At 31.0% G+C, this 26,356-nt stretch overlaps 6 protein-coding genes and 1 long non-coding RNA gene across 15 annotated transcripts in view; 2 read left to right on the forward strand and 5 right to left on the reverse strand.

Annotated features, from left to right (window-relative positions):
* LOC117604563 (uncharacterized) overlaps positions 1 to 601 on the reverse strand; it is a 5,546-nt gene extending 4,945 nt beyond the window's left edge. For all 3 annotated transcript variants that reach the window (XR_013062416.1, XM_034324786.2, XM_076689241.1), the window contains exons 1-3: positions 496 to 601; positions 278 to 405; positions 31 to 201 (exon numbers count right to left, since the gene is read on the reverse strand). Coding sequence is in view for 2 of the 3 variants with exons in the window: in XM_034324786.2 (XP_034180677.2) it covers positions 31 to 201; positions 278 to 405; positions 496 to 508 (312 nt within the window). In the remaining variant the exon portion in view is untranslated. The remainder of the gene's footprint in view (positions 1 to 30; positions 202 to 277; positions 406 to 495) is intronic.
* The window catches only part of Adsl (adenylosuccinate lyase), a 27,941-nt gene extending 8,335 nt beyond the window's left edge, over positions 1 to 19,606 (forward strand). Inside the window, exons 1-6 of one of the 3 annotated variants that reach the window (XM_034324792.2) lie at positions 14,560 to 14,639; positions 14,988 to 15,191; positions 15,265 to 15,547; positions 15,635 to 15,786; positions 16,015 to 16,413; positions 16,712 to 19,606. In XM_034324792.2, coding sequence (XP_034180683.1) covers positions 15,027 to 15,191; positions 15,265 to 15,547; positions 15,635 to 15,786; positions 16,015 to 16,413; positions 16,712 to 16,975 — 1,263 coding nt within the window. In that variant the 5' untranslated portion in view covers positions 14,560 to 14,639; positions 14,988 to 15,026 and the 3' untranslated portion in view covers positions 16,976 to 19,606. Of the gene's footprint in view, positions 1 to 14,559; positions 14,640 to 14,902; positions 14,922 to 14,987; positions 15,192 to 15,264; positions 15,548 to 15,634; positions 15,787 to 16,014; positions 16,414 to 16,711 lie in introns of those variants that run through there. The other 2 variants (XM_076689242.1, XM_034324791.2) reach the window with 2 other exon arrangements.
* Positions 32 to 2,529, forward strand: LOC143305465 (uncharacterized). Its single transcript, XR_013062418.1, has 3 exons — positions 32 to 165; positions 252 to 609; positions 2,317 to 2,529. It is a non-coding gene; the product is annotated as an uncharacterized LOC143305465 (long non-coding RNA).
* On the reverse strand, positions 2,761 to 7,409 carry LOC117604566 (uncharacterized). 2 transcript variants are annotated; one of them, XM_034324794.2, is made up of 5 exons: positions 7,144 to 7,409; positions 6,756 to 6,828; positions 6,355 to 6,566; positions 5,849 to 6,034; positions 2,761 to 4,151 (listed from the first exon to the last, which is right to left on the reverse strand). In XM_034324794.2, the coding sequence occupies exons 3-5, from the start codon at positions 6,442 to 6,444 to the stop codon at positions 3,921 to 3,923; spliced, it is 507 nt and encodes a 168-aa protein (XP_034180685.1). In that variant the 5' UTR covers positions 6,445 to 6,566; positions 6,756 to 6,828; positions 7,144 to 7,409; the 3' UTR covers positions 2,761 to 3,920. The 2 variants fall into 2 exon arrangements, with proteins under 2 accessions (XP_034180685.1, XP_034180684.1); XM_034324793.2 differs by lacking the exon at positions 6,756 to 6,828.
* LOC117604568 (uncharacterized) lies at positions 9,947 to 12,793 on the reverse strand. 4 transcript variants are annotated; one of them, XM_076689245.1, is made up of 5 exons: positions 12,234 to 12,793; positions 12,006 to 12,164; positions 11,801 to 11,933; positions 10,868 to 10,983; positions 9,947 to 10,793 (listed from the first exon to the last, which is right to left on the reverse strand). In XM_076689245.1, exons 1-4 carry the CDS (start codon positions 12,294 to 12,296, stop codon positions 10,898 to 10,900), a joined length of 441 nt encoding a protein of 146 aa, XP_076545360.1. In that variant the 5' UTR covers positions 12,297 to 12,793; the 3' UTR covers positions 9,947 to 10,793; positions 10,868 to 10,897. The 4 variants fall into 4 exon arrangements, 3 of the variants coding, with proteins under 3 accessions (XP_076545360.1, XP_034180688.2, XP_034180687.2); XR_013062417.1 differs by having other exon boundaries at positions 9,951 to 10,793; positions 10,868 to 11,701; XM_034324797.2 differs by adding an exon at positions 11,040 to 11,201 and having other exon boundaries at positions 10,868 to 10,887; positions 11,277 to 12,793.
* Ssk (smooth septate junction protein snakeskin) lies at positions 12,545 to 14,466 on the reverse strand. The gene is made up of 4 exons (XM_034324795.2): positions 14,317 to 14,466; positions 13,306 to 13,515; positions 12,990 to 13,109; positions 12,545 to 12,901 (listed from the first exon to the last, which is right to left on the reverse strand). The coding sequence occupies exons 1-4, from the start codon at positions 14,365 to 14,367 to the stop codon at positions 12,791 to 12,793; spliced, it is 492 nt and encodes a 163-aa protein (XP_034180686.1). The 5' UTR covers positions 14,368 to 14,466; the 3' UTR covers positions 12,545 to 12,790.
* C1q-VP (C1q-like venom protein) lies at positions 17,074 to 24,320 on the reverse strand. Its single transcript, XM_034324798.2, has 3 exons — positions 24,137 to 24,320; positions 20,775 to 20,937; positions 17,074 to 20,430 (listed from the first exon to the last, which is right to left on the reverse strand). Coding segments are annotated over exons 1-3 (486 nt in total). The 5' UTR covers positions 24,139 to 24,320; the 3' UTR covers positions 17,074 to 20,109.
* Positions 24,321 to 26,356: the final 2,036 nt, after the last annotated feature.

A 26,356-nucleotide genomic window follows, 5' to 3' on the forward strand; every position in this document is an offset into this window, starting at 1 on the left:
TTAAAGGAAATTTCTATAAAAAATAATTACCGGAATTGATTGCAATTCTCCTCCACTAAGTTGACTGATAATATCAATTGCCAAGATAAACACGTAGGCTCCAGAAAGAACAATAAGTAAAATACATGTTACAGATGATACATTTTCAGGACTCAACGCTATCGTGTAAGTTACAAGCGCGAATATCAGTAGTACCACTAGCTAATTGTTTAAACATACAATTTTTAATATTAGTGTTATTGTGTGTGCAGGTACATGTCAATTGTCCAATACATACGAATTGAAGTATCCTAAGTGGTCTAATAAATGGTTTAATTAGTTTCTGGATCTTCCTTAATTCTGAGTGGCCTCCAGTCAACTTTTGCAACTTTACGGAACGTTCACTTTGTAACGGATGATTCTTATCTGAAGATGTGAAAATTTGTTATACTCTTTTCGTCAACGTACGCAAGAGGATCAAGATGAGGATAGAAGATATTTGCTGAATAAGTTAACCTTGGTAGTGCATGATTACATGCTTTTAAGGAGGAATCGTTTCACCTTTTTCGTATCATCGAAAGAACCTCTAAAAGTTTATGGACAATGTGTCACCTAGTTTTTTGTTTATTGGTATGTTACTTCGATATATTAATTATCGATTGATTGAACAACTTTCTTTCACATATTATTTATGTAGAAAGTTATTCAAACTTCATTTTGTGTTGTTATAAATTATAGTAGCTTATAGAATTATAGAATCATTTTGTAATAAAATAATTAATTTCAAAATAAAAGCCTAGTATTAGATTCCTATTATTTTTTAATTAAATAATGATTTTTGCAAATCACAATATTACAAACATAATTACTTACCAGAAACACATTTTTTTATATTTCTGCATCCCGTATATTCCTGCATCTCTTATATCGCTCCATTCCTTATTCCTCCGGATTCGTTACATTTCTGCATCCATTTTTTTTTTTTTTTTTTTTTAACGTGGTGGAAATCTTCAGAAAGACACCTCCAGCCCCCCTGGGGAGGGGCCGGAGGTAGTGTGGGATTTTTACCCACTAAAACCACCACGGTGGCCTGCACTGGGTCTAACCTATGACCTTCCCCCATGTGCCAAACTCCGCCGACATCGGGGGCCACACCCGATGCCGGCATTCCTCGGGCCGCGTGCAGTGAAGAGCAGAGCCCCAGCCCCGGCCTCCTGCATCTGCATCCCTTACATCCTTGCATCTTTTACATCTCTGCAATATTTACATTTCTTCATCCCTTACATCCCTGGATGCTTTATATCTGTTCATCCCTTACATCTCTGTATCTCTTATACCCCTGCAACTCCTACACCTCTGTATCTTATTCCTGATACCTTTTTTTAAAAAGTTTTAGTTCAAATTTTTGTGCAAAATTAGTTCCTTTTTCTGCCACCAGATGGCGCTGATTCGACACCGAAAATTTAGTTCACATTTTTCCCGCCAGAGGGCCAAAAGTTTAGCACGATTTGGTTCCTTTTTCTGCCACCAGAGGGCGCTGATTCGACATCGAAAATTTAGTTCGCATTTTTCCCGCCAGAGGGCCAAAATTTTAGCATGATTTAGTTCCTTTTTCTGCCACCAGATGGCGCTGATTCGACACTGAAAATTTAGTTCGCATTTTTCCCGCCAGAGGGCCAAAAGTTTAGCATGATTTAGTTCCTTTTTCTGCCACCAGATGGCGCTGATTCGACACCGAAAATTTAGTTCACATTTTTCCCGCCAGAGGGCCAAAAGTTTAGCACGATTTGGTTCCTTTTTCTGCCACCAGAGGGCGCTGATTCGACATCGAAAATTTAGTTCGCATTTTTCCCGCCAGAGGGCCAAAATTTTAGCATGATTTAGTTCCTTTTTCTGCCACCAGATGGCGCTGATTCGACACTGAAAATTTAGTTCACATTTTTCCCGCCAGAGGGCCAAAAGTTTAGCACGATTTAGTTCCTTTTTTGCCACCAGAGGGCGCTGATTCGACGTCGAATGTAAGGGATGTAGAGATATAAAGAAAGTAGGGATCTAACGGATGCTGGGATGTAAGGAATGCTGGGGTGTAAGGGTAGCAGAGATGTAAAGGATGTAGGGATACAAAGAAAGCAGGAATGTGAAGGATGCAGCGATGTAAGTAAAGCAGGAATGTAAGAAGTGCAGAGATATAAGGGAATTAGTGATATAAAGGATGCACACAGGAGTAATAAAATCAACACGTTCTTTCTTCTAATGAGTTTATTCAATAAGTTAAGAAGATAAATACAGCAAATTAAATGAATGCAGAAAGTAAAATAAGGGTATGTGTATGTTTAGCAGGTAGATCTGTACCCCTCGGCGGTCGCTATAAGACTGATGGTGCTTCACTTCGCTCTAGGTCGAACGGTTGATAACGATGCCACAGCTAGCTATCTTTACAAGAACTATTATTATATTATTATTAATGTTCAGCGTAATATTGTATTAGTTAAGCAACAAAAATAAGAATTATTATAATAAATGTTTTAGTATGTTAAGTGTGTAAAAATGTAATTTATAATAATTAGTGTAATTAAATTAATCGAATAAAGATGTTATATTGAAAAGAATGATATATTTGTTACATTAGTTACTCCAAATATTATCCATCTGTTATTCTATCTTAATAACACCCTTAGATTTGTATACATATAATTTATTAATAATTGTATATTATTCTTACAAAATAACACAATTGAATAATTTCTTTATTACAATACTTTGATTAATGTATGTTGCTGTTATTCTAATATAAAATTGGACGGAATTTATTTTGATAAAGACACATTTTAATTCTTCATTTTTACATTTAACGTAAGAATGATAATAATAATCGAAATTATAATTAATAGATACTACGAGAAAGTATAATCTAAAAATATTCATGGCAATTCTGAGATTGAAGTTTGCACTGCATATAATTGTAAAGTATATATAAAATTACGAAATAATCAATAATAAATTCTACTGTAATTAATGCTACACTAATACGCTTTTAATAGTAACATAATATTATTAAAAGTTTATATTTTCGGTGGAAATTCACGTTATTACATTGACTATCTTTGGGAATTAGTTTTAACAGAATTCTTAATTACTAAATTTCTAGCTACATATTAAAACACGAAGATAATTTAAAAATTTTTACATACTCTATAACAATTATAATAAAACTAAGTCTACTATTCAATTTTATCTCTTAAAATTACTTATTATATATTATTCTTATTTAATAAAAAACAATAACTGGACGGAATCGGGGCTTAGAATTAACGTTACAACATATAACTTTCAATTATACAAACTAATCACTTCTATATAATAACTTTGGGCTGTATTTCATTTTACACTACATCTAATTATTTTTCAAAATTCTAGAACACATATGGTGGACATTATATTCAAAAATCTTATATTCCTATTTCTCAAAATATAAAATATTGTTCCCAGAAATAATTAACTTGTGTTTCTTATTCCAATTATACCATTTCTAATATTTTCTATATTTTCACAGTCTATATATTTCTAAAATATTTTTAACCCTTTCAGTGGTTACTAAAATAAGAAAAATGGTACAGTGGACTCTCGTTATATTGCCATGGAAGGAGCTACAGAAGTGAAAAATTTATCAGGCTTTCAAGCTTTCAAAGGAGAGACAGAAGTGTATCATATTTGTAGATTATAAGGGTGTAATGAAATTCTTTCATTTCAAAATTATGCACCTAAGTTTAAATTAATATCCTTGTTCATAACGAGAGTCTACTGTATATTACTAGTACTTATTATACATAATATGACAAATTTCTTTCATATCTCCGTAAACTAAACACCCAATGGGTTAACATAAATGTTTTTGTAAATTACTTAATATATTCTAACTTTGGAGAATCAATAATTGTTCTTTATCCCACGGTCTTCGTTGAGTTTCTGATGATGAAGACGACTTCAATGATGAAAACCAAAGCGTTCAGGAATGTGAATACAGCCCCGGATATAAACATGTCCATGTACTGTTTGCTCGGATAGAGCTCGTTGTTGCTGTAATAAGGGCGCATAGTTTTCTTCCAATCATAGACAATTACTCCTCCAGCGACGATATGTAGAAGCGCACCCACCGAGGAGAATAATATCAGCTGCAATCAGACCAGATCGATGTTGCTTGTAATGCATCGAGATCAATGATCTAGTTTCGTTTCAAACTACTACATATGGCAATGAATCATAGTATGAAGAAATATTTCCTTTTTAAGAATGACATTCGAATACTCGTGGGAAAATTTCAATATCCATGAAAGGAAATCATTATTATAGAAAAATTGAAATATTTATAAAACAGAATAATTTTGTTAAATTTATATAGAAATAAACAGAAATTTTCTACCTTGGGAAAAATTATTAAATTGGAAATTAAAATTTACAATTTCTACCATCAAATTGTTAAAAATGTAATGAAATGATAATTTTTAATATTCATTGCAAAGAAGGCCACGAAGTCGTGTACATTCGCCTCGAAGACCATAATTATACTATGTGTTATCACGACGGTGAGACACATAGGCGACAATAATTATCGCTTTTTCCGAAGTAACTAGTCCCCCTGTTACTACGTGCTCTAGCCATTAAACGAACATAAACGTCGAGCAAAATGTTGATAAACTGACATACGAGAAGTCGGTTATTGATAATTTATGAATTTTAATCAAAGTAGAACGGAACACGTTGTAATTAGCATAGGTACTTAGAAGATAGTGAAAAATATAAATTATGTTATAATACTTAAAGAAATTTTAATATGAATCAGTATATTAACATTTAAATCCATTGAAATAAATTTTCTAAACTGGATCATTTAAAAATAATTATAAACTATTAAAAGGGAATTAGTTTTGTAATTCAAATTTATTTTTAACGTGTCAAATGCAATGTGATATTATAATTCTCAGATTGGATTTAATATTAGATCGATACAGTTATTTGGTCATTAACAATTCTCAATGCCACTTAGGAACTATAGAAAACAAGTAAAACCTTCATTGAGTAGCCTTGCATGCTTATTGCACCTTTGGAATAACCGCAAACATTGGACTTCGTACTTTTTGTAATACTTGTATTATGTAATGTTAGATTAGAAATTGAATTCACGATCTAGAAATTAAATTTGGATTTTAATTAAAATTAATTTTTAAATGAATGCTTCCAAGTTTGGCTTTTAGAACGAAAGATTTCCTTCTCCATGAACGGGTCCTATTATGAATAACTGTTAAGTTATTCCAATACAAGTGCACGATTGTACACGTAGACAAGAATTACGATTGTATCAGTGCACGTACGAAGGACATGACGCATCTGTTAATTATCAGACTTACGGTTTCTACGACGACTCAGCTGTGCAAATGGGCTAGGTGCTTCCACAGACGGCAGAGAAACATCGGAAATTTCAAGTCGCCGGTGAAACTATGTCGAAAGTACCGAATGTAGGAAATAAATCTGACCCTATAGCTATCTCTAACCCTTTGTGATCGTCACGCGATCCTTTGATTGCGTTATTTTATCAATTTATTATCACGGATCGTGTCACGTAATCCGGATACTCCGATCGAGAAAACTCGTCAAGAATTCTTTGTTAGAAAAAAAAAATGATTCTATAAATTTTATGTAACATTTTTTCTATCAAGCTGATTGAAATTTTTTTCTATTCTAAATGTGTTGTACTAATCTCTTTGGTGTAATATATAGGTGACTAGTTCTTAAATTATTTTAATTATATGCTGTTTCTTTTTTCAATTTTATGGATTTGAAATTATAGAAATATATTTAATTAGGGACTTACCGTTCTCTTTGGTATCCTATCACCAAGCAAATGGCAGATAATGAAAAGTGTATTAATTATAAGGAAACCAGCAATTGTAATATAAATTATCGCAGCATCGTCTAATTTGAATTGAGACTTAATTAGGATTTTTTGGAACGAGTTCAGTGGGTCCACTATCAATCCTATTGCGAGCACAGCCAGTACCTGTTAAATATAAATTCTATAATAAATAATGAAAATATCAAATATAATAATTACCAGTGATTGTATCGTCAGACATCGTACAGTGAATGAAATTTGAGAAATAGTAAATATCAAACGTAGGAACGTTACAATAAAAGTAAATGCTAACAACCAATTAATTATAAATGAAATAAATAAATGAAAGCTAAAGCAATAATTTACCATTCTGAGAATTTTCATTAGAAATGATAAATATCAATTACAAATTTTAATAAAAATGATTGAAAAGGAGTAAATTCTAAAAACTTTTTACTAAGTAAAATTTTTAATTTATCACTTACCACTTCAATAATTTTCATTATAAAAGGTATTAGCCTGATTATCCTGCGCTCCTCTGATACACGCTGCTCCTGCTGATTTTCGTCTGCCATTCTGACCCTGCGATGCTTTCCTCTTCTGTCACCCAGCTTGAAAGACTTTACCTATACCTTACGTCCGCGATCAATTCTTTCCACTCCCTGATGTTAATCTCCACTCATCAAGCACATCGACCCTAATAGCAACGGATAATAGTAACAATTGTTAACATTTTAAAGTCTATTAATAGACTGTCAATCAGTAAAGCGGTCAACTTTGTTTAAAAATAATCAAAACAGAAGTTTATATTTTCATGAATTAAATTTTGAATTAATCGTAGTAAATTATTCATTTCTATTCACATAGCGCGTAGATTGATACTTACTGAAAGAATCCTCGAGTCATACTACATCATTACACAACCATTGTAAACGTGATTCAATAACAAAGTACACACTCTGTAACCAGTTTTTAAAAACATATTCTTCTTGTTCAAAAACTAATAAATAATTCAATCTTTTCGAAAAGTTATTATCTTTCAACTTATTTTAAATTTACAAAAGAATTAAAATTATTCATATGAAAGCTGTCCAAATTTCTTAGATTTATAAAGTCCCCTATGGACTCGCACGTCTAATTTTCATTCATCTACAGTAGACTCTGAATTTTCAAAAAGTTCTAAATATTTATGAAAATTCATCTCTATCCATTAAAATACTAATTTGATAATATTCCTTTCAAGTAAATAATTAAAAGTTAACACTAATACTCACCCTGTTTTAAAACTTCACAAACCACCCTCTAAGTGTTTCCTTCACAAATTCACCAATCTACACTTTTCTTCTTCCCTCCACAACCACTGCAATTTCACTAAAAGTTGCCCTAAGAAATTTCAAACGATCCAATCAATCAAGATTAATTTCAATTAATGAAACAAATAGTCAAATCGTACTGATTGTCAGAAAATCAGTATAGAGTTCCACACCGTGCCGTGGAACAAGTTAAACTGGAACGCCAAGCGTGACACACTGAGAGGCTACGTCGTACGTAACGTGCAAGTTGCGCAGGCAAGTTTGCCGACTTTTGTTAGTCAGGTTCACCACATGGTTGTGCCGCAGTCATTTTCTTCCGTCAGATGCTCGTTATTGGTCCTAATGACACGTCATCTACTTTCTTGCTTATTTAATTAATTACCCACGATTTTTCTTCATTTCACTTTCCAGCCGATACGGATTACATAATCACTGCAGGGATCTTGAATGAAGAGTTGATGAATGAAACCTGAATGATGAATCCATAATTTTATGTAAACATAAATTTCAATAGAATTTGACTGTATTTCCAAACAGGCAATTGATTTGAAATTCGGTAAAATTGGACTTTTGACAATTAGCTAATTATCTAATTAATTAAAGTCTTCATTGGACTTAGAGTGAATGCATTTTTGAAAAATTTTATTTTGTTTTAATTTGGTTATTTGTAAGTTTGAAACTAAAAGCTACTTCCATAATAATTTTCTATATATTATTATAAATTGAAGAATGTTATTGTTGTTACTAAGCTCCTTTTTCAACTCATTTAAAAATGATATCTCAGGTGGTTCTTTGTATTCTGATATTATAGTTGGCATATTTGTCATGTCTCGTATGGAATGTTTAATAAAACAGAGTGTCTCTGACACAAACTGTACCTGCTAACAATTAAGTATGTTTTTCCAGTGATTGTCCCAGATCATTATTGTATCAATGGGGAACGATACTGAGAAAACGTGCATCATACCATTATTAAATGTAACAATAGACATAAATTAAAATTTCAAAAACACACCTTACAATTATTATTTAATTAAATGCCTAATTTTGGTCTAAATACCATTATATAAAATTTCAATATTCAGAGATTAACCCATGAATGGTGTATCACGTAGAGAACCATAATTCCTTATTATTTTCATTTTTTAAATTTAACACTGTTCCTTTAAAAAATTATTTCTCCAATATATGAAGCTCTCGTTTTAAAATGATACATTTAATTTAATATTAAAATATCGCGTAAGTTTTGTAAAACTCAGGCTCCCCTGTTCAAGGGTTCAACTTTTCGCAATCTCAATGTAAGAATTGAACAAACGATCGATCGAATGCCGGAAGTGGACGAGTTACGATTTCGAAAGGACACGTATGTAATTAGAGGCTAGCCACGAAGGGCGAGGTAACTGCGGCATTTAATTCGCGAGCACGTGCTGTGGGTGGTGGGTCACGAAAGCACGCATCGGACCGTGTTCGACTTCACGTGACTCACACGGTGTGTAATTTGCACGTACCCATTGGCGGATGCGTGCACGTGCAAAACCTTCGAGAGCACGTAGGGCCCAGCAGGATTCCAGCCCCTCGTGTAACATTGCAAAATCATTCCTTGTATCGTTTCGTTTTCCTCCATTTGCGACGTATCCAATTTCATATGTACTTACGTTTTTCTTGAATAAACCTCCGCCACGATCGAAGCTTATTCATGAATCCACGCTGACTCATACCATTCTTTGAGTACTTTGGAATTCGAAGAAAGAGGGTGGGAAAATTATGTACATATTTTGCTTCTGAATGGAACGTTTAAATTATGTTTGAATACTTATTGATGGTAGATGGGTGCAGGGCCAATTTGACCCGTTATTGAAATGTCAATATATCGATACCTGCTAGGTTTACAGGAAAATGATTTATATTTTTTTCACCCTACTTTTAATATCTGCTGTTTGTCTCTGTTAGTGTAACAAGAATTTAAATATACCTTTTTTTTTAGTACTTTTAAATGGTACTTTTAAATATTTTCTGTAACTCAAAATATAATATTTTTAAAATCAAAAATCAGAAAATTTAGATTTACAATATTTTCTAATTGTAATAAAAGCATGGTTCCTAGACAAAAAAAAGGATTATTTTATTTTTAATACGTTTTATAACGTTGTTCATATCAGGTGTCGATATAAAGGATAGAAGATTGAAATGAGGGTACGTTAATTACAAAATTACTATGTAAGTAAAGCTCGTAAGTTCAGTGCGCGATGATCGACACAGAGTATCTAAACTAGAAAGTTATAATGTTTCGGCCCTGACACGGTAAAAGCGCAGTTGCATAAATATTAACAGAAATAAGTTTACATGCGGAAAATATAGAACGAGTGCAACGTGCAATCCTATATTATTTTCTTATATCCAATATCGACCATGAATTTCTAATAAAAACTTATCATTTCTGCCCTATGTAACTTCATCGAGAAAGAAAACTAATTTTGATGCAAACTTGCATCATTAAAATTTGTAATAAATGGAAAATGTGAGATAAATAAAAAAAATTGGAAGGACAAGAATTAAATTTTAAAAAAGTTGATGTTATAGGATTGCGAACAATCTAAACAACTCCTACCAGCATCAGATTATTTTCTAATTACGTAATAGACTTAACGCATTGCTACTCCTGTTACAGAAAAACTATTCTCTGGGCTACGTGTATGTATCAGGTACAGTCATTCGTACAGGTGTGCATAATCAGCATACAAGTATACCTATGGAAGATCACGTGTTCACTAGGTCAGTAGGTGCGGCTTGGTCTTCGTTTATAATCATTGTGCGATCTTCCTGTCGATCTTGAATCACATGCGATGGTTTCCGGTTTCGGAGACGTTGTTATTAACACTTTGACAACAGTATTTTTTATGAAATCAATTTTTTCATAATTTTATTTTGATTTTTATATGGAAATAGTGATTATAAGGAATTGTATTAACTTCTTTATTATAATTAATATGGAAAAATTTTCATTTTTCAAAATTTCATTATTAATATTTTGACAATTATATAATTTTATAAATGAAAAATTTGAAATAATATTAATTTTCATATCATAAAGATAAACTCTTGAACGTAACTGTACAGTTAATAAGATTATCATGGCAGGTACACTTTGTAGATTTTACAATTAGCATGATTTCTCTTATTTTCTAAATGTTACTCTTATTGTACAAATTAGGTCTAAAAGGGTTAAATTACTGACAGTATACGTAATTAACGGGATTATATATCCGGATCGTGGGTGTGCGATTATGCCGGTCATTCAAGATGATTATGGGGTCAAGTAGATTAATTGATGCATATCGTGGCTGCTGTTGTGACCCTTTATGGGAGTCTGTCGTCTTGTTATAAGATGACCCCATAAGTTAAAATTCTTTTATTTCAATTATATTATTCTTTCAATTATTATAAGGTATAAATTCTTCGTCCTTCTAAATTTAATTTAAAATTTATTTTAAATGGAGCATTCAGCCTCTGTGATCATAAACTGACGCCAAAAAAGGAAACGGTGAATCATCACAGCAGTTAGAGAAGTGAAATGAAGAAATAAGACAAGTGCTAGCATTACTTCTGGGACACTGAAAAAAATTTTTCAAATAGACAATTTCAACAATTACTATTAGCAAATTATTATGTTTATTGACAAACATACTCATAATCCGAATCAGAATCCTGAGAAGTTTCAAGTATCCAATTTATCCATTTGCATAATTGATAAATACCACAAGTTAGGTTTCCAAGTGCACCAATCACATAAAAGCATGTTTCCTTGATAATAAATTTAAATTGTCATTTAAATTGTATTTTATTTTTCACTTACTCACGAGAAAGACATAATCCTCTCCCATGATCAGAAGGAAAATATCTGATGAATGTATAATAATGTACCCAATCATAAAAGTGGGTACCAAAATTCCAAAAATTGGAACTTCGATGTATGGTTCCAACGGGCCTAAGTATATTACACTGCCAATTATACAGGCAGACTAAAAAAAATCAATTCTATTTTTTAATGTTAATAACCTTAATAAAATTTTAAGCAAATGTTCAGTAAAACAAACCATAGATACTGTTTTCCATATTAATAATTTCTTGTCAATTGCCCATGAATTCAACCTTGGATTGTTAAAAGGAATCGGTATGTTACCCATTTCTTTGAGAAATATTCTATTTAGAATTAGAATAAATTGTTGACTTCCTAAATGTAGACGATATTTTGTTTGATTTTTTGACAAAAGTTTTAATATTCAAAGAATCGATTAAATGATAAATTCATATCGTTGATGGTATTTCATTGATCCTTATGAATCTTTATTTTTTGAAAATGACTTTCAAAAGGTAAAGTTATAAAAATGTAAAGTAATTAATATAGAACATTATCTATTCGTTGTTCGAACATTAGCACGTCTAGGAATTAATTTTCCTTTTCTTTTATATTCCATATAAACCATATATGCAGTTTCGAAAAATAATACAAAAAAGTTAGCTGAAAATAATAAAAAATGTACCATAAGTATTGAAAAATAATTTTTACATTTCATTGTAAAAATAATTAATTTCTTTCTCGTGGTAATTAATTATGCACCTAGTAAAAGTAATCCAATTTTCAACTCATTTCGATGTTCATTATTTTCCGAATCTCCACTTCGTCCTCTTTCAATTCCTGCTATTCCGCCTATGAAATTGAAAATCACTCCCAGTGAAAAATATGTAAATTCCTATAAATAAAATTCAATAAAAAGGATTGAAATATTCATCTGTTTAAATAGAAAAGATCTGATGTAACTAACTGATACTTTTCGTGGTTTCTCAAACACATGTGTCATTGCAATAGAGAAATATACTATAGCATATGTGAACGAATCGATGCAATAAATAATCCATAACCATTTTGGAATCATGTATTCACTGTATTTGGACAATTCGTACAGACAAATACACGCCAAAAGCTAAATTAGAAGCAATTATCAGATTTTACAAATATTCACAATCATTAGAAGAAAATTAATTCTTTTTACCAGTTCGAATGCTTTCAAGAGAAAACTGAAGTCTTTAAAAAGTCGTTGTATTTCTTTTAACATGTTAATTAAACTGAATTTTAATCTCTTAAATATCGATAAATATCGATTAAAATCGATTTAATTTGAATTTTCTAAATTATTGTCCTCTTCAAATTTGTATCCTTTCATTAATTTCGAGCTTGATAGATTAATTATGTTAACAAACATAAAAGGAATAATTAATTTTTTAATTTTATTTATGTATTATTATTGTTTATGTACGTTGATGTAATAAAAATATAAAAATTAAATAATACGTCCTACATTTAGTAATATACTTTATCAATAATTCAAATAGAAAATATTGAATTGAATGTGTATGATTAACACGTCGATCTACTATATTTGTGAATTTTTCATTAAAAATGAACGTCTTGAATAATACAATATTTCCTGCAGAAAGGTACATGATGAATGTTAAACATTTAAAGTAACGAAGATTCTGATTATTAACTCCTTGCGATATAAATGCAAGGTAACAGCTTTACCTATCGCACACAGAGAGAAATTTGAATTCATTCAAATAATTCATCGCGATTTTTTGCAAAATGTAGCAAACTTAGTATTAAATCCACTAAATAGGCGGAACCTTCGATAACGCATAGTGATCCAACTGCTAAACCCACCTAAAAATATAAAGGGTTAAAAAATGGAACGTTCCAGTTAGTCTTCATAAATTTTATCAAGTTCATAAATTTTTAAGTCAGTAATTACCTGTCGTTCTTGAACAATCGTATCAAATTTATTTTCTGATTGATAACCGTTCCAATAATGAAGTGCTGTGCCACCCACAGCAACGAACATGAAGGTTCCAACAAAGTTCATTAGAATTTCCTAAAAAAAAAAACAATATTAAAGAAAATAAATAAACAGTACTGTTTTACACTACTTGAAATTTGCAGCTTTAAATTCGATGTAAACAATGTATGCAGTTTTTCGGTATTTAATTCATTTTTCAAAATTAATTTCCAATAAAAATTAATTAATTTTTAAATTAATTTTCAATATAGAATTTCAAATTTGGTCTTACAACAAGGGTCTTCTTGTGATTTGTGCTTCCAAAACAGTAGGTGATGAGAACAACACTGGTGTATATGAAGAAACCCACAAGAACTCCGGATGCAACAATTTCTGCATCCGGATTTTTATCTTCATTTAAGTTCCACGTTCCTCCAACACCCAGAAACTCTCCATCCTTATATCCAGTTCGATACAGGATCAGGATTATGAGATTAATGACCTGAAAAATGAAACCCACCATTAGTAAAAATAATTGTTGAAAGAAAAAATTATTCCATAATTCCAACATTAATTCGGTAAACAATTTGTTATTATTTTGATGACTTTTAATTTTCTATAAATTAAAGAAGGAATCAATTCTAGTGAAAAGTAGTATAATTGTATCACGCCATGATACATAAAAAGGGCGTCATATCGTATTGCAAACAGGGTTTCTTATCGTTCGACGATAAAGAACAAAATGAATCATAGAGCATGTATAAATGTTTCTTGAATGAGTCTAATAGTGACGATATATCAATTTAAGGGATTACACTAATTGATAGATCCGACATTATTGGTTCAATTTACCTCACAATTCAAATGTAATAAAATTTTTGTAAAATTATTGTACTTTTGTATAAACAACATGGCTGTCTTTGTATATGACTAAATCAAGGCTGTTAATCCATAGTATCATTATAAGATAATCTCAGAAAAAGTATTTTTAAATATAAATAATTCTTTTCAGAAAATATATTATCAACGATTAACAAAGTTCAATAATTTTCTGAAATGTAACGTTAATTTAGAGAAACTTCTATATATATGCGAGGAAATTAATAAAACCATAATTTTTAAAAACTAAAAGCACCACTTTTCTTAAAAAGTAATTTTGTAAAATATTACAAAATGAATAAATTTTTGGATATTTTCCGCGCCATTCATTTTGTCACATTAGTCACTCAACATTCTTTTATGCACACAATTTTGATTTTGACTGTATATTCACAAACTACCAATGAAAAATATATCTCCTCACCAGTTTCAAAATTTTTATCACTATACTCGCAACAGTTTCCAGAGACACCATGATTAATTTGTCTGAACGCGAACCCCTTCACGATGAAAACAGGTGAAACAGCGAAATGAGTTTCACGTCGAGTTAGATGTTTTCGACCCACTACCAAGCCCTCTTTATCTAATCAGATGATACAGCGTACGCCGAAACAGGGATAAGGCGTGTAGAAAGGCACCTACACATTCATACTCTATTATCACTAACGATAATGTTGTTCGATCCTATCGAAATATAACGATCATTGTTATTCCGTTTTCTAATGCCAGATTCTGCATGATTCATATGTACACTTTGTTTAATATCACTGAAAAAATATTACTTTACATATTAATTACCTACCTGTAAAATGGAACACATTTACTATGAATTTCGAAGGCTCCAAAAATGCAAATTTTGAATTATTGTTTTGTTTCTGAAAAACCATCACATTTTTATATTTTGATAAAAATGACAGATTTTTATTGGTTGATTGCAAACTTAGGATCTCAGAATTGAAAAATATTAACATTTTTGGAATTTTGAAATTTTAGAACTCTAGAACTCAAGAATTTTAGAATTTTAAAATGGTAACAAGCCCATCCTAGCCTCTGCCTAATTAGTTCCTGCCTAATTACTATTTTTTATTATTCCAGGAGCTTGGATTGGCCATCAGTTCAGAACAGATCGCTGAAATGGAGGCTCAGGTTAATAATATTGATTTCGAGGCTGCTGCAAAAGAAGAAAAGGCAACGAGGCACGATGTAATGGCCCATGTTCACGTTTTTGGGAATCAATGCCCAAAAGCTGCTCCCATAATCCACCTAGGTGCTACCAGTTGCTATGTTGGTGATAACACGGTAATTTCTTCAAATTAATTTCTTTTTACTATTCCATAATATGAAACTCTAACGATAATTTTTATTTTTGAAGGATCTGATTATCCTTCGACAAGGTTTCAACATACTGTTACCAAAATTGGCGAACGTATTGTCACGTCTCGCAAAATTTGCCATGGAGTATCGTGATTTACCAACTCTAGGATTCACCCATCTTCAACCAGCTCAATTAACCACCGTTGGAAAACGAGCCACACTTTGGTTGCATGATCTCTTAATGGACGAAAGAGCAATTCGTCGTGCTCGGGATGATCTAAAATTTCGAGGAGTGAAGGGTACCACTGGCACTCAAGCTTCTTTCCTTCAATTATTTAATGGTAATTATTATTTTATTAATATTCAGAATCCTAACGTTCTATGTAAACAGAAATATTCTGATTTATTTTAATTATACATTTTTCTAGGTGATGGATTTAAAGTGAAACAATTAGACCGTTTGGTAACCAGAATGGCTGGTTTTGAGAAGTACTATCCTGTAACTGGACAAACTTACAGTAGGAAAGTCGATGTAGAATGTTTAAATGCTCTAAGTTCCTTGGGCTCTACTGTTCATAAAGTAAATAAATATAATTACATAGTTCCTGCTATAAATTTTCCTAATAAATAAAATCTCAATACTATAATTACAGTTTTCAAAGAAGATACAATGGAAATTGTTAAATATTTGCTAGAATTATCAAAGCATACTTGAATTATAAAATTATAAAACCTTGAATCATTTAACATCCTTAGATTTTACTTAATTATTTATTACAGTTTTTCTATAATCAATTTCTTCTTTCAGATATGCAGCGACATAAGACTTCTAGCTAACATGAAAGAGATAGAGGAACCATTTGAAAGCACTCAAATTGGATCGAGTGCAATGCCATATAAAAGGAATCCGATGCGTTCAGAAAGATGTTGCAGTATAGCAAGACACTTAATGACATTGGCTAATAATGCATTGCAAACCGCTGCAACTCAGTGGATGGAAAGAACTCTGGACGACTCAGCGAACAGAAGAATCACCTTGTCAGAAGCATTCTTATCAGCTGATGTTATACTAATGACACTTCAGAATATCACCGAGGGCCTTGTTGTGTATCCTAAGGTCATTGCCAGACATGTGGCTCAAGAGTTACCTTTCATGACCGCGGAAAATATAATAATGGCTATGGTGAAAGCTGGAGGTGACAGACAGGTACAATTTATTGTTATTAGTTGTTAAGTGTGTTTGAGAATAGGTAGAGGATTGTTCTACAAAGGACAGAATTTCTAAATTCTAAAGATTTTTAAATTCATAAAATTTTAAAGTTTTAAATTTCTAAAATTCCAAGCTGCCAGAATTCCAAAATGCCTAAATTTCAAAATTCCAAATTTCTAGAGTTCTAAAACTAAAAATTGCTAAGGTTTTAATATTCAGAAATTTCAAAGTTCCAAAGTTCCCAAATTATCAAACTTTTAAAGCTCTAAAAGTGTTAATATTTCCATTGCAACAGGTTTGCCACGAGAAAATAAGAGTGCTTTCCCAAGAAGCTGGTGCACAGGTGAAGCAACACGGTCTCGACAACGATTTAGTCGAAAGAATCAGGAAAGACCCTTACTTCAAACCAATTCTAAATCAACTGAAGGAACTTCTAGATCCACGAACCTTCGTTGGCAGAGCACCTGAACAAGTGACCGAATTTTTGCAAGAGGAAGTGCACCCTGTGCTCGAAAATTATAAAGAACTCTTAGGTGGAACCGTAGAACTAAACATTTGATAAAACATTTCATCGATACAATTTTTCATCTCAGGATTGCAGGAAAGGGACTTTGATAAAACAATTCTTTACAATTTATGTATGATAGATTTTTCAAGTTCTCTGTTATTTTTTTTTTTTTTGTTCATTTCTTTCAAGCAAAATAGCTTGATGCGTACAGGATTGTTATTATCGTGAATATTACAAAAATAAATGAGTTGAATAAACGAAAGGCATACTGTTTGTAACTGGGTCGAACGTTTTATTTTTCTCTATCAATACCTATATTCTTCTTTTGGAATTTCATTGATTACTTCTCGACAACGTAACTGCTGTGATAGCGAAACGAGAAATGATGTTTCCTATGAGAAGCTTTTGAATTTTATTTACATTTAGACATAAGGTAGAAGAGAAGTAGATAGATATAAAATAGAAAGGTAGAATAGCATGTGTAAAAAGAAAGACAGAGATACAAAAGCCGATCGTTTATTATAATCAGATAGTTGAAAAATATGTAGTAAGTAACTACTGCTTAACTTTCGGACAGCGGACCATGGAGAGAGCTCGTGATGAACAAACTAATTATTTATTTTACGTCTAAAATAAAATTCGGAGAATCTTGCAGAAGTTTTCTGAGAATAATAAACATTGCAAAGGGTTAAAATTGATCAAGCAATGGTTACAAATTACAGGACAGATCTAAAGTAATAACTGAATATTTCCATTACAAAATATAGAACAAAGATGATAGTAGAATTGAAATATGTTTATAGCACTCAAGGATCACAGCATGAAGAAAATTTCATAGTGAATTTTTCATAGAGTAGGTTCGACAGGTGGGAAGATTAGACTAGAAATGAGAGAAGATTGAAAGGAAACATGGTTTCCAAGTCGAAAGTGACTCAAAATATATTCCACAACGAATTCTTTTTCATTACTGAAAGTGTGGCTGCATTCGACTAATTCTTCCAGTGTATGTAAAAAAATATATATATAAATCTGTAGAGTCGTTAAAGTTTATTAACCCTCGAACAATTTAAAATTAATTTTAGACTCTTAGAAAATTAATTTTCTGAATTGAGGATTATTCCTTTGAACATTGCTTTTTCAATACATGAAATTATGTATTTAAAAATAAGGTGTTCGAGGGTTAAATGAATAAAAAGAGTGATGAAAGAAAGAAGAGAATTGGAAATAGAAAAACTTTGAGAAACAGAGAATGAAAGAGAGATGAGGGAATGTTGAAGAAAGTCTCAAAGATACAGATTTAAAAAAGTATACAGAAATAGAGAGACATTGGTATAATAAAAGAATTACTTAAAGAAAGAGGATATCTTATAGAGTACAATGCACAGCATTATTGGAGCATTCGATTTCATAGGTGTATAATTAAACAGATAACAGGACTAGAAGAGACATCGCGTATAAGCGACAAATATGTAACGAATTTATGGTAAAATTTCAATGTTGAGGCAAAAGGTTGTTCATAGCAGAGAAGAGAGCAAAAAAGACAGAGAGAAAATTATAGAAGATAGATGTTGTTTCTTGTTTACCAGAAAAAAATAAAATTGAAAATTGAAAAATGTACAGAAATGAAGAAAATCGATTAAAAGTATAGGAAGAAGAAAAAAATAATTGAAAGCTGAAAAATGTAGAAAATAAAAAGAAAGAAAATTTGCAGGAAACTTGAGCAAAAGGAAGAAATCATAGAAGAACTGAAAGAAGAAATAAAATTTTAAGCAAAGTTTAAATACACGAATAGAAAAGAAAATTATATTACACAGAGTAAATTTCTGAATGTAAAAAGAAACGAGAAAACTTAAAACAGAGTGAATGAAAAATGTAGATATAGAAAAAGAAAGAGAACAGTAAAACAGAGTGTGCAACTGTACAAGTATATAGAAATAAGAAATAAGAAATAGAATAGATGGAGAGTAGAATAAAAAAGAATTTCGGTGCACAAATAATAGAAAGATAGAAGAAGAGAAAGAAAATGGAGAAACTTGAAAAAGAGAAGAAAAATAATAGAACAAAAAGAAAGTCAGAATAGTTTTGATTATAAGAAAATTAGATCACAAGGTAGAAGAATCATAACACCACAAAAAACAAATAAAACAGAAATTAAAGTAAGAAGAATAAAATATCGCGTAGAAATTCATATAAATTTCAATTTTCAGGTACTTCAGTATGTTTACGTTCGCATCAATGGCAAATAGAAGAAGATAGCAAGAAATAGAAATATAAAGAGATAGCAAAAAAAAGAAGAAAATTGCAGAGAAAGTCTGTAATCGGAAGAATAAGATAAGAAAAGAAATTAAACCAATGAAAATAGACACAGAAACATATCTACAATTACAGAGTCAGGAGTGAAAATAAAATAGAAAAAGTAATTGAGACAAAGAAGGAAGGAAGTTTGACAAAGATAGAGAAAGAAATAGGAAAATGAAGACAGTTTCATGGTGATACTTTATGGCAAGATGAGTAAATTTTCAAACTGTAATACTGATGATAGGTATTCGAGGAAAGTGTACAGGAAAGAAGAAAAAAAAATCTGAAACTTACAGAAAACAAAGATAGTAAAAGATAATAAATTTTTACAAAAGAAAGACAAAAAGAGAAGAAAAGATTTTTACAAAAAAATGGAAGAAATAGGTAATGAAGAATGAAATTGAAAAAGAAGGATAGAATAGAAAGAAGAATAGATAAATAGATACATAGAAGTATTTACAGTTGAAGAATTAAAAAGACAAGCACCAATCACAAAGAATTTTAAAATGTCTTACAATTTCAATGATTCACAGTGATCTGATTTCAAAATAATTAACAACACATTAATCAATGAAATTGTAAAACGATGGAAGAGAAATGAACATAGAAAGATGGCTATCACAGAGCATTAAGTTCGTGGAGAAGATTGAAACCGCTCTGGTAGATCATTTTTTCAAATCAGGAACTCTAATTGATCCAATGGTAATCATTTGAATTGACACGTTTTACCAATCAGACATAGAGAAAATAAATGTTCTGTTTGAACAAAATTCCTGATCGATGATAATGAGCCTCAAAAATGTTCAATATTATTATTGTACTCTGATTGATTTTGTTCAATGATTTGCTCCAAAGGTCTCTGAACGAATAATCATTGTCGTGATTCTTTAGTTTTTGGCGATTCGATAGCCAGAAAATGTAACACTGTCTGTAACTTTTCCAGAGTCCACGAAAATGGCAAATTGGTCCCCAGCATCGACGTTCAATAAAACCAAATTGGCACCACCTCCTGGACCAGCACTGACTACCGACCTCCAGCTATCAGAATCGTTCAATTTTCTTTTCAATGTAAGTCGAAGATCGGTGCTACCATATCCGGCGAAACTGAATTGGTACAGGCCTGGACAATGGGTGATGAAGGTTCCTGTTTGGGCGACGTATCCCACGCCTTTGTCGACCAATGTCTCAGACAGAATTACTTTGGCATGCTGTAAGAAAAAAAAATGAGAAAAATATTTTACTAATTACTCAGTATGAATTTTACAATTTTAAAGTATTAACTCCTTGATTGTTTTGATGGTTGCTAATGGTTGGTGCTAAAAATTTAGTCAAATGATTGAAAGACAAGAAGATAAGGAAAACTTTGAATACCATTAAAAATAAATTATTCATTAAACAAAAATTATACTCTATTAAATAACCCTCAGCAGAGCCTGGAAAGATTAATATGTTCACAAATAATTCTTTCTAATTTAAGTTTTTATTTTATTGTCACAATAGTAATGCTTTTTATAATTGTTTATTTAAATATTAATTTGTAAATTGAACTCACGTCGACAGAAGCCTGAGTAGCGGAAAAAGCGACAACACCAGCGCAGTCAGCGGCTGTTGCTAATTTCAAAGAGCCGACGGTCGTGATACCGGAATTCGGTGGGTCCGGTACCGCTGCCTCCGCCAAAACTGCTGTTGTCAAAAACAGCACCGCCCACACCACCCTGAAATAAAAGTTTTGTTAGAAAAAATACAAAATATACAACAACAATCAATCTTAATTCTCCAAATAAAAGACAAAATTTCATTAAATTTTTCTTATAATAATTTTTAAATCCGAATGCCAATTGCTTGTAAAAATATTCTATGCAAATTGTAAATAAGTTCATGTAATGGACTGATGCATTTGATGGATAAAATATACTCTAATGAATACAAATCGCGATTCCTATCTTTCCTATCGTACTGCATTTATCTAGAAATGTTCATGTGATTAACATTCTTTATCGACGCCTTAGTTACATCATAGAAACGTTACATAAAATGAAAATTGAAAGAATGGTAATTCAAGAAATGTGTCTTAAAATTTTTAGTGCGACCCTAAAATCCTAGAAACTATTTTTAATTAAAAAATTAAAAAATTTAAAAATATTTCAAATATTTGCCTAAAATAATTTTTAGAGGAATACTGTAAAATTTAGAAAATGAAAATATGAAATACAAAATTAAATTAAAATTGGAACTTTCTCCATGATCCACCATCAATAATAGAATAAATTGTAGAAAATTCTTTTTAATTAGTAACTTGCAATTTTTAATATGTTTAATAATATTCAGCATTTTCTGTTGAGTAAGCAAACTAATTCATTCGCGTCACCCAGATACGGTTTAAAGTGATAATGGTAAAAAAATGAATCGTCGACTCGTTCTTACGTAACAGTTCAAGTGGGCGTTCAGTGTATTTTTATAATTTTGTCCCGTTCATATTTTCCTTCGAATCGTGTTAAATCACCAGCGTGACCATTCTCGGCAAAGTTCAACCTGGTTTCTGACTTTCACTGCTCCAGGCTACTATACTGTCTGGTTCCCCTTTTTCTTTTTCTTCTTTCTTGTTCCTTGTCGACCCATTTACTTGATCTTTCTTTATCATGCAACTTGCTTTCATTTTCGAACACCTATATGATTATACTTATCATGGTGAAACTGTAACTTTCCATTTTGTATTTGTTTATTTAAATTCTGAACAAAATTGTCTTTGATTCAAAATTTAAAAAAAAAATAATATTTTTCATGGAGGTATTTTGTGTAATTTATAAAAATTAATTGATATTTCTTATTTGAAATCTGAGTATTAAGTAATCGTAACTTTCCATCGATTGCTTTTATAAAATAAAAAGTTTACTACCACTGATTTCGCTCTATTAATTACATGGTAATTATAAGCGCAACGAAAGCAAAAAGTAACGTTCGTTCTGTCAAGCATGATCAACCACGCCAATCGAATCGAACTTTCTACTTTATACAAAGAGAAAGTCCAGCTTCGTGGTTTTGTTACCAATTATTCGTAATTTTCTTTTGTCTAAGTTCCCTTTGTTCTCTTTTTAACAGCCTATATAGAACAGACATTTTTACATATTTCTTCAATTAACAAAAGAGTCAATTTTTCTTTGTTAAAGTCTTAGAATGCCAAATTAATTAAATGTACGGTAATTAAAATATAACTATTTACATTATAAATTCTTTTAGTAATTATTTGTAATATTTGAACTGTGATTTATAAGATATTAATAATAAAAATTGTTTTAAAAGAATGGAGTCTATTACATACCCCTAGTTCAAACAGTGTAATGCACTTTTAACCCCTGAATTGCATTTACCACTGCAAGATAAAATCATGAATCCTTTCACTTTCGCGAGCTTCAAGGCAAGGATCTCACGTGCGACACGTTTCTGTCGCCCACGTTGACCGGAATAACAATAAACGTGACAATCGATAATAAATTTTGATCATTGTGCAAGAACGAGTTCAGTGAGCTTTCAATTAGCTACTTTACATGATTAATAGTAACAGTAGTGCTACACATAAATTTCTTTCACTTTCCTTCCTCTATTCAATTATTTTTAAAATTTATAAATTTTCAATAATTTTTTTTATTTCAATGACTTGAGGAGGCATTAATTTGCATAAGTTGAAAGATAATAATTTAAAAACGTTGCAATATATTTTATCTGAGCTTTACGAATTTTGCTTATCCCATCATTATCATGAATCATTTATTTCCTTTGTCGAATTCTCGGAATAAATTTTGTTTGTTACGCAAAATCGGCAAGGCCAATTATTATTGAATGATGAAATCAGCCCTGGAAGAACTTTTATCGCTCTTCGCAGAATCGATTGGTTACATAAATGTTATATTATATTTCTCATAAATGCATTTCAGCAAATTTTTATCTACAACAGATATTTCAATATTCAAATACTGTATAATTGCAAATTCATAAATTAACCGTGTCATCGTTAATTGTACTTATGCAACAAATAGATTAGAAGAAAAGAAGACTTAGCACTTCTGATTTACATAAACCATAAAATGGTGTCAGAACGTCATACTGCACATCTTATGCAACGCCTCACATGCATTATAACACGATCTGCAATGTGATCCGCTTATTGTGGAATATAAATTAACAAGATAAAACGTTTTATGTATATTGTCTTGATGGTTTTAAAAGAAGGTCGAAAAATTGCTATTTTATTTTTAAAACATTGGCTGAAATGCAGACAAAAGGCAGAAGGTCGAAGCGTTAAATGAATGCAAATTATACTTGTTTCCTTTGTACGCTGTAAATATTCATCGTGATTACCATCATACGTGTTATGACGTTCGTTGCATGGTTAAAAGAAAAAAATTGAACTGTGGCAATTAAAACGTTTATACCTACGTTTATAGAGCAATGATAATTTAACAGAAATTAAATTTTTAATAAATGAAATACACATTATAGATTTACATTTCCAAAATTATGCCATAATTAAAATAAAATATCAGTGTTGAATATAATTTTTAATTGAGCAACTCAACATATACGAGTCGTCAAATTTTTGTTAATTTTAGCCATGTATTTGCAATATTCATATTTTATTTTAATTGTAATATTATTTTAGAAATATAAGTTATTTGCAAGTATTAAAATACCTTGATTAGCTATTTTAATAAGCTTTTGCAAATTTTTAATATGACATTAGAATTAATCAATAATCAATCAATTAAGAAGACCTAAACTGTTCCTAATTACTAATGCAAGCGTTCGAATACCTTCACAAGCAATTCTATATGAAACCTAACGTCATACAAGGTTCTGATGATTTTTAATGTGACATCATTAGAGATAATCAATGATTAATCAATTAAAAAGACTCACATGATGGTAGAAAGTGGTGTGGTAGTGGCGGATGTTGTCAGTGGTGCTGGACAGCGTAGCTATTCGATGTTTCAGGTAAGTTGAACCAGGTGAAGTCGACGTACGCCTTTATATCACCTTGGAGTCTGAACAGCTTGGTCTTGACGCCACCTCCGATCTTTCCTCTCTCACCTCCTTCCATTCCTTTCCTTTCCTTGTGTCAAGTGCTGTACTTTACGTCGTCCCCCCTCTTCTTACTTAAACTTTGTTGAATACGGGGACTCGTCGAGTAGATAGTGACAGTCCGACTACTGTAAGCCAGTAAAGGCAAGACTTACCGATAGAACGTTGAATAAAGACAGATACGTATAGATGTAAAATTTCCTCTATGATACCGGTTTCGAATCTGTACCCTTTAGAAAGGAGGATTCCAAAAACATGCAACGTGATTGCGCGATATTTTTCATCATAGAATTATGATCGTATTGATTATACATGATTCTAAAAGTTACGAATAGATTGCAAATTTTTAAATATGCAAAAAATATGCAGATTGAATGCACAAACTATTTAGAAATTTATATTTTTTTTAAATATGATCATCTAGGATTTTAGTTAGCATTCAAAATATTACTTACTTAGTTGTTATAAAATATTATAAATAAATAAATCGACACAGTAAATTAAAAAAAAAAATAATAGGCAATAATATTAATTTAGATATAAATAAATTGGCACAGTAAACTTGAAAAAAAAATATAATAATGAAACACGAAATTAATTTAAAATCGGGGCTGTCTCGGTGATCTACTGTCCGAGGGTTAATAATTATTTTTTAACATTTTCAATATATAAACCTGAGGTATGCAAATGGCACAGGTGACTATTATTCCATGCTTATCGATAGTGACTTAATAAACTATCGATTTCTTTGAGTTCCAAGTTGAATGTATAATAAGTAAATGAATGTTTTTCTCCTCTCTAATTGAACATCATTTGTCCAGTCTTTCAAATAACATTTCAATGCAGCATCCATTTAATATAATCTTTATTAAACTTAATTGAAGATATTCATGAACAGTTAGAAATTGAATACGGACTATATTTAGCATGAATTTAAATGAATTTTCTCTCTTGGCATACAGTGCCACCTGCAAACTCAGTCATAATAATAAATCTAGGACGTGGAGTAATTATTCTTGCAAGAAATTTTAATAATTATCAATTTGTGCCATTCACCTAAGATTTGCAAAGCAGCCAACTGTTATTAAATTCGTTAAATACCATTGGGGTAATTAATTTAATATAACATGAAAATGTAATTATTGAAAATATCACACTAATACATTGACCAGAATAAAGTTCCAATTATAATATCGGTTGTTTTATACCACGAAAAATAACTTTCACTTTGACTTTCGGCTCGTATCACCTTGTTCTTCAGGTCCATATTGCGTTCACTAGTTGTGCTCATTTTTAAAAGTACTCTCGATTTTCAAATAAGCAGATTTCTCAGATTTTGTTTACATAATATTATAATTCTTGGAAGGCTATTTTAACTTCTGTAAAAATTAAAAATAGTTAATAATAGAAATTAAAAACAGATATTTTTCTACCTCAAAGTGGACTGTAATACGAGATCAAATTATACCATGCTCTATCTTTTTTTCTACAGGAAGTCTAAGTTTTGCGTAATCAACAAACTACACAATAAAAGAGCCGAAAGTATCAGAAAGCCGTGATAATTGCAGTTATTGCATGGTCAGTAGCTCGCATGAGAACCCGTTATTAAAGAAAATTCTGAGTTATTTCTTCCTTCTTCCTTCTTCAAAATTACTTCCTTTCCTCTTTGATCATACCACTTTTGTCTTGTAATGTGCATCTACTGTTCTTGAATTTTATTTCCTTAGATACTAAGAGTTTCATGATATAAAATTTAAACTATAACACAGGAATATTCCCAAGAAAGATGATAGATTTTTATATTCTCATTTGAATAAGAAACAAAGGTGTTTGTGTGTCATTTCCCACTTACAAAGTGAACGAAAATGTATCAGTGGGTCATCGGCGACACGGTTTATTTCTGGTGACCTCCTTTTTCCGTTTCTTCTTCCTTTGACTTCTTCGTTTCTTTTTACGAAGAGCAAGAAGATTCGAAAATGAAAAAAGAAAAAGTATTTTTCATTCAGTCCTGGATGGGTAGATCAATCTTGAAATAGACAGTAGTCAAATTTGAAAGAT

The sequence above is a fragment of the Osmia lignaria genome, chromosome 7, assembly GCF_051020975.1.
Source record: "Osmia lignaria lignaria isolate PbOS001 chromosome 7, iyOsmLign1, whole genome shotgun sequence".
In the NCBI taxonomy this organism is placed as follows: Eukaryota; Metazoa; Arthropoda; class Insecta; order Hymenoptera; family Megachilidae; genus Osmia; species Osmia lignaria.